This window comes from Wyeomyia smithii, chromosome 2 (assembly GCF_029784165.1).
Source record: "Wyeomyia smithii strain HCP4-BCI-WySm-NY-G18 chromosome 2, ASM2978416v1, whole genome shotgun sequence".
In the NCBI taxonomy this organism is placed as follows: Eukaryota; Metazoa; Arthropoda; class Insecta; order Diptera; family Culicidae; genus Wyeomyia; species Wyeomyia smithii.
In genome coordinates this window covers 108,057,543-108,069,709 of record NC_073695.1, presented here as the reverse complement: position 1 = coordinate 108,069,709, position 12,167 = coordinate 108,057,543, and the positions used below count along the sequence as shown (strand labels likewise).

Sequence of the window (12,167 nt, the reverse complement as noted above, 5' to 3'; positions counted from 1 at the left end):
TTTGACGTCTTTGGCAAAGTTGTAGAGAATAATTTCGTCTTTCCAAAATAAAAGAAAAATATCCAGGATTAAGGTTTTTGAAAAACGAGAAACGAGAAACGAGTTAAAAAAATCTGTTACCGCCGGGATTTCATCATCTGGTATAAAAAGAATAACATTGGCAGTTCTTGGAATTTCCGGATTTTCATCCCTTCGATATGGGGCAGTTATCAATAGCAAACTAAAGAAATGTGGCAGAAAAACAACCAACTCAAATGTGAAAGTTGCGGAGCAAGATGGCAAATAGATTAATAATGGGTGGTATCACGAGAAAAGTACGAAAATTCATCCAAAAAAGCAGTCCTATTGACACTAACAGCCTCTCTCCCGAACCGGGATTCGAACATACGACGACTGGCTTGTTAGACCAGCATCGTACCTCGACACCAGTTGGGAGGGTTCATTCATCCGAACAACTGACGAATAATTTTCATGTAGTTTTCCCTTTAACTTAATTTCAAAAAAAAAAAAAAAACAAAGCAAAACGACTGAATGTAAATATTCATTTCAATGCCAATAAATATTACCGGTAAACTTCCCGACAGCTGGTCGAGCTCAACAAAATTTTTAACAAATGTCAGCAATATATTTCTACGATCGTTCAGCAAATATATCGATGTACCGTAAACCAGCATGTATTGACATTTTGTTTGCCAATGTTCTTGAATATTCTGCCAAAAACTTTTAGAACATTTCGCTGAATTTATCAGCTGTTGAGTTCTCAGCAATAAAAACTAAGTATGCACAAAAATCGAATCTTATGCAATGTTAACACAAAAAAAACATCTCGTAGCCTCTCGATAAGTATCAATTATAACATAACAAATATAACAAATAAACGGCTCGAATATACTGGGAAGTTTTAGTCAAGTTTTATCCCAAAGTTCACATACATATTATTATGATATTGTTGACAAACATGGTCCCCCTATTTTAGCTGTAATTGTAGTAGTGTAAAGTGAAGCAGATGAAATATCGTATATACAATCTCTGATATAATTCGAATGGTATAAGCCCACAGATACATTGTACGACGCAATCAGCAAAAAAAAAATTTGGTAGAATGCGATAACCAATTTCTGCATATCATCCTTCAATGTCTAAAATCACCTACCGCGTGTAGGTTGCTCTACCAGACAACGATTAATTTCGAAGTGGTGAAATTTCAAAATGAATTTTATTCAATTGCTTTTTTTGGTTATTATATCAGGTGTATTCTGGTATCCAAGAATAGAGACAGCAAAAATTTTGGGGGTGTTTCCGACAGCCTCTAAATCGCATTACATCGTTGGATCAGCATTGATGAAAGCATTGGCTGAGAAAGGCCATGAGGTAATATTTTGAATATCTCGAAAAGACATAACGATTTTTTCCTCATTCCTTTACTTAGGTGACCGTTATTAGTCCATTCCCGCAATCTAACCCTCTGGAAAATTTTCGTGATATAACAACAACCGATATTTGGAAAGCCACGGAACGTAAGTCTCGATAATTTGTATTGTATGCAAAAAGTATAGTGTCTTTCGTCATGTAGCCTTCACGTCAAATCTACTTCATTTCAAACGCACATCTCCCTTCGAAAACATACCTCGAATATACAAGTTCGGTCACACGATGGTCAATTCCACCTTAAATGACCCTGCAGTAGTTAAACTGATTAATTCGGGAGAACATTTTGATCTCGTCATACTGGAAATATTCATGACAGACGCAATGCTTGGTATGTATTTTAGTTTAAGAAATTTTAGTTTATCTAAACCCATTATATCAAAAAGAGCTACCTGCACGACTAAGCAAAAAGCAACATTTGGAAATGTTTCATTCACAACTCAGAATATTTAAAGAAAATCGCATATTCTCTCCTATCTGTTTGGTTCCACGCGTGAATTTGGTGATTCTACTTTAATTCATCTGTCTGTGGCTATCAGTCAGTGTTGAGAACTGGATGTCTCAATAGTAGCGTTTTTCGGTGCGTCTGACGACATCCAATCTATCTAAACGAAATTTGAAACAGTAGAGCTCAAGGTCAACATGCGACACGTGTGGTGCTATTTGTTTGCAACATCTCTTACGATAAATTCGGCAGAAGCGGTTAAAATACTCGGCGTATTTCCGCGTGGGATCTGCACTGATGAAAGCTTTTGCTGAGAAGGGCCATCTGGTTTGCGGGGATTTTATTTGGAGATAAATTGGGAACTGTGATTGGTTAAAATTTTAGATAACTGTCATTAGTCCTTTTCCTCTAGGCTGACCAGACGTACCGTTTTGAACGGGACAGTACCGTTTTATCGACTGTCGATCATCATGTGACAAATTTCGGGAACTCATTGCAAAAAATCATACTGTTCAGGATCGGGTAAGTTTATCAAAGCAATGAATAATTTTTTGCTTGGTTTGGTTGGTAATAATTTTTAAAAGTCAATTTTATCATGTGTCCCGTTTTTTGAACCCATTTGTCCCGTTTTTATCAGACAAAACCTTTGAATAATTATCGCGATATTACCACAAACATATGGGACGCTATTACACGTGACGTGAGTGCTACTAGAAAAACGAAAAAAAAAACTGGTTCTGCAACCAGCGAGGATGAGATTTAGACTAATTTGTTTGTCATCGTCACTTTTTTTTACGTCTTGTTTCGATTGTTTTGAATCAAACCAGCCCTCCAATCCAAGCTGCTGAGCATTGCTGAAAAGGGGGTGCTTGAAAGTATTAGAATAACATACGAATTTGGACACACGGTTGTCAACGAGACTTTGAAAGATCCCGCCATTGCAAAGTTACTCAGTTCGAATGAAAAGTTCGATTTAGTCGTTAGAGATGCAGAGGTCTCTGGCAACAACGATTGTAACACTTCCTTCTTTCCTTTACTAACCGACAGTAAGGACGTAGTCGGCGTCGTTATCGATCTATACAAAGTGGAAGCTACTGCATTGTACATTGAAAATTGGAAATGAATCCCAAATTAGCCATTTTATGGTGTTTTTTTGTGAAATTCCACTAGCTCATATCAATCACGGTGGAGAAACTATTAAATATGAGGAAGTTCAAGCTCAAGCTCGAAGAGTGATATTTTATGTTTATGATATTTTCGTTGTGCTAATTCATTATTACATCCATTGCACAGTAATCATTAATCATTGGTCACTTTGAGATTTGACAGATGAGAATAATCCCATCAGTTACCAGTTGGGCATCGACCTGAAAACGGGAAAATGAACTAGACCGGCCAAAAGTCGTGAAGTATTCTCCATTAAAAAAAATTATAAAAAATGTGGATTCCTTAAATATTGAAGCAAGAGCAACCTAAATCAATGACTATCATGTCTCCATTAAAATTCCAACTCCATCGTGCAGCAGCTTCCTTCCCAGAACCAAGTATAGTCAGAAAATTCTGCTCTGCAAACAGTCATTCGAAGCAGCCTTCTGTTGCGTAGTCTGAAATAGTATATTTTCTCGATATTCCTTTGCCGGAACAAAGTTCTTATACTAGACACCTTGTTTCCCGCGTGGAAAACAATGACGGTCGCATGGCTTAAGTAGGCGACAAAGAAAGAGTAGTTATTAATTTTTATTTCGGTAAATATAAGTGACAGAAACAAAGTCAGGAATTACAAGAATGACAGGTAAAAAATCGGAAAAGAGAATTGTTTCTTACTAGGGTTTCAGAAGGTTAGATCTGAGAAAATTTTGTTTATCAAAATCAATCTAGCAACAGACTTGATTCCGAACGGTTTTTTCTCCACACATATGGGGACTTATGTATTATAATTCTTGTAATCGGGCTTCCGGAAATCGTGCCCCAAAGTCGTGAAAGTTTCACTTTTTTGACCAATAAAAAGGCATGAAATTTTTCGATATCGATTTTTTTGATGCCGAAAAGTTAGAAAAGGATGAATATCCGAGATTTGAACACAGATCTCGAAGCTTCATAAATTTTAAAGAAACTTGGTTTAAAGTAAAACTTTGACCGCTTTGAGGCTCCACAACCCGAAGTTCGATTGGACTGAAATTTTGCATGAAGATCTTTCCCGAGCAGACGAAGCTTTTGATCCCTACTGCGCTAAAAGAAATTCGAAGAAAAAATATCTCCATACAATCCATTAGCACCCTAATTGAAAAAATAATTCAGAACTCTAACATTTGAAAAAAAAAAATGAAGACCGATGGCTCTGGGTCAGAACCCTAACCATTTTTCCTCCTTGATTATGCCACTCCATCACTGGCTTATTGCGCCAATGTTCTCTGAATTAAAAAAAATGGAAAGCCTGTGAAGAATCAGCATATACATCGATCTTCAGGAATGTATCCTATTACACCGATTTTCACACTTAAAATTTACTGCTGAGTTTCTGTAATTTATTGCCGAGAACGGCACCATTGAGTGCTCGGTTAAAAAAAATGACAGCTGTCACATTTTTCGGAAATCTCGGGTCACCTAACTGAAATATCGGTACAATATATCCGAAATCCAAGTAGTGATAGCTCGGTTATATTTTATACAGAAATTTCTGTAAGAATGAACCAAATTTACGAAAAAATATGACAGCTGTCATTTTTTTTTTCTCAACAGAGCATTCAGAGGTGCCGTTCTCGGTAAAAAATTACCGAGATTCGTCAGTAAATTCTAAGCATGTTGCTTAAAAAAATGTCCCAGTTACAATATTTTTATTCATTTGTCATTTTTGGTTTGGCTGAAACTTTGCATAGACGTTTCTATGGGTAGTGAAAACTTGATTTCTTCATGAGCTTCATTGTTCAGGCAATCTTTTGTGTTTATTATAAAAAATAAAAAAATGAGCTTTTTGGATACTTAATTGTTTTAAATTTTTCTTTTAACTTTTTTTGAAAATAAATTTTTTTAGAGCGTATATTTTTTTCGGAAAGACAAAATTATTATCTACAACTTTGCCGAAGACGTCACACCGATCAACTACTTACTTACTTCAGCAGCCTAGAGCCGTAATGGCTCGTGCCGTACTAAGAATTTTCCTCCATTCTTCTCGGTCCTGGGCTACTCGTCGCCAATTTCCTAGTCGTCTCGATACTCGCAGATCCGCTTCAACCTGGTCAAGCCATCTTGCACGTTGGGCCTCTCTATTCCTGGTGCCGGTGAGGCCCTTGAAGAGAACCGATTTTACTGCACTGTCGTCCGGCATCCTCGCGACATGCCCGGCACATCGTAGCCTCCCAACTTTCGTCAGGTGCATCATGGGAATCTTTCCAAGTAGTGCCTGCTCGTGGTTCGTACGCCTACGCCACTCTCTGCTTTCGGTTTGTACTCCACAAAATATTATCCGCAACACTTTCCGTTAAAATACGGCCAGTGCACGTACGTCCTCCGTGAGCCGCGTCGCGGTTTCGAGTCCATAGAGAACTACGGGTCTAATTAGGGTTTTGTACATCGCCAGTTTCATACGGCGGCGTATGCTTCTGGATCGAAGCGTTCTGCGAAGGGTAAAGTAGGCTCGATTTCCAGCTTGAATACGTCGATGGACCTTCTTACTTGTATTATTGTCGGCGGTTACCAGAGATCCCAAGTATACGAACTCCTCTATCACTTCGTGTTCGTCACCGTCCATGATCACCGTCCGTGGGAGGCGAGTGCTGGTTTCTTTCGAGCCTCTTCCTTTCATGTACTTGGTAATCCAACTCTTCTAGCTTCCACTTTTAGTCTGGCGTAGATTGCCTCCGCTGGCGCTGAGTTTCTCGTCATAATGTCCAGGTCGTCTGCGAAGCCTATGAGTTGACTACCTTTGCTGAAAACCGTGCCTCTCGTTTCGATGCCCGCTCTTCGGATTACATCCTCAAGGGCGATGTTGAACAACGTCCATCTCCTTGTCTCAACCCTCTTCGAGGGATTCGAGAGTGTCCCCGACACGCACGCGTAACACAACACTCGTTCTAAGGTAGCTTGCATAAGTTGTGTCAGTTTAACCGAAAAACCGCTGTGCATTATTTGCCATAGCTGGTCTCGATCGACTGTATCATACGCTGCCTTGAAGTCCACGAAAACATGATCCGTAGTAGCGCGTGCTTGTGTGAAGCCCGCTTTGTACTGCCCTACGAATTCTTTCACTAAAGGAACAGACGGTGGAGTAGAATCTGGGAGAAAACTTTGTAGGCAGCGTTGATCAGCTCTATGCCATGGTAGTTGCTGCACTGTAGCCGATTGCCCTTTTTAAAGATGGGGCATACAACTCCTTCCATCCATTTCTCCGGTAGTCTCTCTTTCTCCCAAATCCTAGAGATTACCCAGTGGAGTGCCGTTGCTAATGCCTCTTTCCTGCTTTGTCGGTAGCCTGTCCTTGCCGGCGGCTCTGTTGTTCTTTAGTGACCCAATTTCCCGTTTGATCTCCAGGATATCGGGAACACTACTGTCGTTTGTAGGCACTCCAAGGATAACTTCCCTTCCACCTGCTTCCGTTGCTCCGCTATTGAGGTGCACATCGAAGAACTGCTGCCACCTGTCCACTACCTCGCGCTCGCTAAGGATCAAGTTTCCCTCTGCGTCCCTACACATATCTGTCCTCGGTGTTTAGCCTTTACGGAATTGGTTCACCTTCTCAAATAACTTGCGCGTATCGTTAGCCCGGAACAGTTGCTCCAGCTCTTCACGATCTTTGTCCTCCTGCTGGTGCTTCTTCCTCCTTAAAATCGTGGTCAACTCATTTCAAGCTCATCGGCATTTGGCCGCGTTCTCTCTTGTGGCGACGCTCAGATAGTTTTTCCAAGCCCTTTTCTTCCTCTCAATCGCTTGCTGGCATTCCCCGTCAAAGCAGTCATTTTGTCGACTCGACGTTACCACACCTAGTGCCGCGGTTGCGACCTCTCTAATGGCCAAGTGTAACTTGCCCCACCCATCGTCGAGAGTCGATGCACATAATTCTTCCGTGGAAGGTAGTGCCTCATCGATTAGGCGAGCGTAGTTCTCGACAGCCCGCGGGTTGGTCAACTACCGGATGTTTGGCCGACGAGGACGATTCTAAAAAAGTGTGAGAAATACCGTGGAAAGTTTTGAGCGCACATGTACTGCTACAATGTGGTGGTCTGAGTCGATATCCGCATCCCTGAGGGAGCGTATGTTTGTAATGTTTGAGAAAAATCGGCCATCAATGAGAACGAGGTCAATTTGAATTGTTATTGGGTGTTAGGTGATCTCCAGGTGGCTTTGTGGATATCTTTGCGTGGAAAGAAGGTGCTTCTAATCATTAAGCCTCGAGAAGCTGCGAAGTTGATGCACTGTTGGCCGTTGTCGTTCGTGTCGATGTGTAGGCTGTAAGGCCCTATCACCGGTCTATACATCGCTGACGAGCAGCCGTCGTATGTTGCCTCCAACTGCGCGTAGAACGATTCCTTTTCGTCGTCAGGTCTACCTTCGTACGGGTAGTGAACGATGATGATGCTGTAGTTGAAGAAACGACTTTTAATCCTCAACAGACACATCCTCTCGTTGATCGCCTTACAATTGATCACGCGATCTTGCATTCTGCCCATAACACAAAACCCCGTTCTCAGTTCGTTGGTTGCTCCGCCGCTCTGGTAAAACTGGGCCTTGCCTCCACGGACATTCCACAGTTTTTTCACCTTTGTGACAGATCTCCTGCAGAGCCACGATGCTGAACTTGCGGGGTTCTAGCTGCTTAAGCAGCACCCTGTCTCCGCCTACAAAATTTAGCGACTTGCTGTTCCAGGTACCGAGTTTCCACTCGTGGTCCGTTTTCCGTTGACTAGGTCCATGCCGAATGTACCGAGTTACAGTTTCTTGATTGTTCGTAATGTAATTGTTTAGGTAGGTTGCCTTACTGGGGCCACGCTACCGAGTCTCGCCTTTTTAAATAGCTTCTCAAAAATGAGTCGTGTACCAAAAATTATAACAAAAGCACAAAGTGGTATCTTTTGCCCATAAAAACGTCTATGCAAAGTTTCAACCAAATCAAAAATGGTCGATTAAATTGGTTGCTTGTTTTGTTGGAACTGCACTACTTATAAGAATTTACAGGGCAAAAATTATTATCAACTACCATTCATCACATTTTGGACATTCCGCTGACTCACCTCAGCGAACATTTTGTTCCGCCATCTCTCCGTCTCTATAGTATCACGACTCACGAGTCACCTTTCCACTCTTCTTCATCTTCTTTTTCATAATTGCCTGAAATTTCTCAAATGGGCGGATATGAGGGCAGTTGGGTGGATTGATGTCCTTTTTGAAGGATTCCACGCAGGCAGCTTTCTCTTTCTTATTACCATCTTCATGAATTCATACTACTACCTATGTAAGTTTGCCCTACTGCTGAACAGTAGAATCATACTTCTACTAAATGAACACATCCGATTTTCTCACAAGCGACTAAACTGACTTATGTGCATTCTATTTGACTATATTTAGCAGTAGTAGCACTTGTCTCGTTCAATACATGTCTTCGAGCGTTTTATTGCAGGTTTCGCTCACCACTTCAAAGCACCGTGTATAGGTCTATCCACGTTTGGCGCATCTAAATGGACAACGGATTTGGTAGGAACACCGGCTCCCCCGTCGTTCGTCCCAAACCCATTTCTTAGCCTCACCGACCGCATGAGCTTTAGTGAGCGCATGCTGAATTTTGTAATGAGTCTGGCAGAAGTGCTGGTTGTGCGCATATTGGATTACCCGGTCCAGAATCAAATATATCAAAACACCTTCCCAGATCCGAAGCCATCCTTACAGGAGCTCAAAAACACTGCCGTCTCTGCCGTTCTCCTAAACAACCATTTCTCTCTAAGCTATCCGAGACCTTATGCAACCGGAATGATTGAAGTTGGCGGCATGCATATCAACCGAAATCCTAAACCTCTGCCAGACGATATTCAACGTTATATGGACGATGCAACCGATGGTATAATCTATTTTTCGATGGGATCCAATATCAAGAGCAAAGATTTGCCTGACGAAAAAAGAAAAGTATTCCTAAACGTGTTCTCAAAGTTGAAACAAAAAGTGTTGTGGAAATGGGAAGATGACAAACTACCATCCAAACCGGACAATGTGCGAATACAAAATTGGTGGCCTCAGGATGACATTCTTGCGCATCCCAACGTACGACTATTTATAACACACGGAGGTCTTCTTAGTACAACCGAATCACTTTATCATGGAGTGCCGGTTATTGGTATACCTGTGTTCGGCGATCAGAACTTAAACATGGCTAAAGCAGAACGAGGTGGGTATGGATTGTCTGTACCTTATCAAGAAATATCCGAAGAACGTCTGTCAGCTGCAATCAATGCCATCCTTGGAGACTCAACGTTCAAACAAAACGCGCAAGTCATGTCTCAACGATATCGGGATCAACCAGTAAACCCACTAGACTTGGCCGTTTTCTGGGTAGAATACATTATTCGGCATAAGGGAGCGCCACATATCCGGACTGCCTCGATGGATCTGAATTTTATCCAGTATCATAACTTGGACGTACTGGCAGTTCTAGTAGGCATACCTGTTATAGTAATTTTATTGCTAAGTCGATTAATTTGTAAAAAGAAAACACCAAGAAAAAATGACAGAGGTGACCGTAAGAAGCGCAATTAAGCTAACAAGTAAAAGTTAGACATCTCTAGAGATGGACACTATGTTTTGTCCTGCTTAACACATTGTTACGGTTCAGAAAATGTGAAATAAATGTCAAAATTATACCTGTTAAAAAATAGTAACTTTCAAGCAATCAAATCTCCAACTGTATATTTTTCAGCTTGTCTAGTACACTCTCTACCGAATTTGAAATATCTTCATCATCACTACTGGTTTCTGTTGCACTTTCATCATCGGTACTGGAGCTATACGTATCATCTGAATCAGTAGAATCATCATCATTATTATTCATGATCGATTTGATCATTTTAAGAGCAATAGATGCTTCCCCAAGTCCCAACGATCCAGTGAAAACCGACGGTGAAAACTAAAAACATAAATCTATGTACTTATATGGTCAATGTGACTTAGTGTGTAAAATTACCTCAGCAATTTCTTTTCCAATCTCATGCAAACGTTCTTTTGAAACGGCTGACTGGACGAATCTTACATAGTCTTTTATGTAGTAATAATTCAGAGCTGTACATTCATTTCGTTTGAAAGCTTCATAACAATGCAGTAGCTTCTCCAGAATCCAATCATTGATATCATCTAGTTTAAAAGCATCTATCAACAACTTTGTACACATCAGAGCCAAGTTTTTGCTTCTGTACAATGGATAAATACAACAGCGTCGGTAGAAAGCGATCAAAGCGTTATGAATCGAATCGTGTTTTTCAAAATACGAAAGAGTAGCTGATAATCGATGAATGTTAAAGTGTGATACAGCTTCATTCAATTCGTTGCCATTAACCAGTTTGTCGTATAATGATGCTAATAGAATATCCACTAAACCTGTAAGAACTGTTAAATCTGATTGATTTACATATTGTTCTAGATCGCATTTTTTCGGGTCCATAATCAATTCAATTTGATATTTTTGATCACTCGTTAGCTGGATTTTCAAGGCTATTTCAACTGATTGCAACCCGAACCCATCGATCATGTATTGGATACAGTCCATTCCATAATGTTCTTCGTTGAAATCGTTTTGCTCGTCCGCAAGTCGTTTAGCTCTTCTTTCGTCGTTGGAAAACTGTTCCGGGTTTGACAATATTTTAAGGTCCTGAGTGTTTTGCTAAACATAAAAATTGGATAGTAATAAACATAACTGTATGTATATATTTCATAGTCATACAATGTTTAGAGCGGAATTATAGAAATCTCCAAAGCCATATTTGTAAGATATTTGTGCCGGTTTTTTAAGGTATTCTTTAATTTCAAGTGGTATATGGTAAGTAATGGAACCTTTTTCATAGTCTATGTTTTTTGGAAAAACTTCCGCGGTTTGCAGAGAATGTTTAGAAGTTATTCTGAAACATTACAAACGATGAACATTTTTCTCTAATAAATATGTATGGAAACCAACCTTAGAAAATGGGGTGGTGCAGTGAATACAAGCTCTTGATCAAGAACCTCCAAAGAGAGTACATCTTCATGTTCCACATCTAAATCTGGGATAGTGATAATAAAAATTGCTTCGGTCGCCGTATAATGCAATGAATAGGTCAGTTCATCAGATAATTTTTCCAACATTATAACGTTCTGTATGTTTCGTATGTTTAATGCGAAGATGCACGTTTTATGTTTTTGTTTATACTAAACTACACATTTAGTCATTTTGGCTAGAACGAAGTAATTTTTATACAAGAGAGGAATAATGGGCAAGACGGTCACCAAGTCATTCATTGTTCTACTCAAAACTATATTTCAATCAACGACATTTATGATATTCGAAACTTACAAATAATTTTCATGTAAAAATTTATATTTATAAAGATTTTATATTAGCTTTTTAAAAAATAAAACTAATCTCGAAACCCGATATTTCTTAACATTTGTGTGGAACGTAGAGCGCTTGTTATATTAGAGTGGCGACAGAGGTCAAAATGGGTATAAATTATTTGACAGTGTCATTCCAGTCGAGCAAAAATCCTATTGAACTTGTGTAGAGTAACGAAAAAGAATGTGCAGTGCTACCTTGAATAACATGACGCCACTCTAGTCGAGCCAGTAAAACGGACCGCCAGTGCTGGTAAGACTGGTAATAAAGATGAAAAAGGAACAAGACACACAAATGTCAGATCTTTTCATATACCTACAGCACGGTGCTCCCACAGACCGTTATTATAAAACAAAATGCACCAAAGATCCTGAGTACACCATTCGATTCGTTATGACGTCCAGAATCTCAGGTCAAAATTTCGAAATCATCGTACGGTACATTTTTGAGTAATGCCCTTTTGGAGGTCGTAAAGTCCAAAAAAGTGATATAAAACCGACGAAATACTTATTGTAAAGCACGTTTTTCGACCACCATTTTATGAAATAACTTCCAAAATAGTTTCTACACATTTCAAGGGTTATATTTCGAAACATTAACAATTGGTGGAAAGATTTATTTGAAAATCCCACAGTGCACAGTGGTCTAAGCTCGACAAATCGTAATCGTTCTAGATTTGACTGTGAAAATATATTCTTTGTACTCAATGTCTTTGTACTCAAATTATTCTTTGAA

The 12,167-nt window shown here is 39.8% G+C and overlaps 2 protein-coding genes across 3 annotated transcripts; one reads left to right on the top strand and one right to left on the bottom strand.

Annotated features, from left to right (window-relative positions):
• The first annotated feature begins 1,137 nt into the window (after positions 1-1,137).
• LOC129725509 (UDP-glycosyltransferase UGT5-like) lies at positions 1,138-9,705 on the top strand. Of its 2 annotated transcripts, XM_055681445.1 has the most exons (4): positions 1,138-1,371; positions 1,430-1,517; positions 1,574-1,759; positions 8,484-9,705. In XM_055681445.1, exons 1-4 carry the CDS (start codon positions 1,210-1,212, stop codon positions 9,608-9,610), a joined length of 1,563 nt encoding a protein of 520 aa, XP_055537420.1. In that variant the 5' UTR covers positions 1,138-1,209; the 3' UTR covers positions 9,611-9,705. The 2 variants fall into 2 exon arrangements, with proteins under 2 accessions (XP_055537420.1, XP_055537421.1); XM_055681446.1 differs by lacking the exon at positions 1,574-1,759 and having other exon boundaries at positions 1,144-1,371.
• Positions 9,626-11,252, bottom strand: LOC129719804 (protein SHQ1 homolog). The gene is given in 5 exon segments (XM_055671210.1): positions 9,626-9,660; positions 9,716-9,977; positions 10,035-10,727; positions 10,788-10,962; positions 11,019-11,252. Coding segments are annotated over 5 exon segments (1,332 nt in total). The 5' UTR covers positions 11,186-11,252.
• Positions 11,253-12,167: the final 915 nt, after the last annotated feature.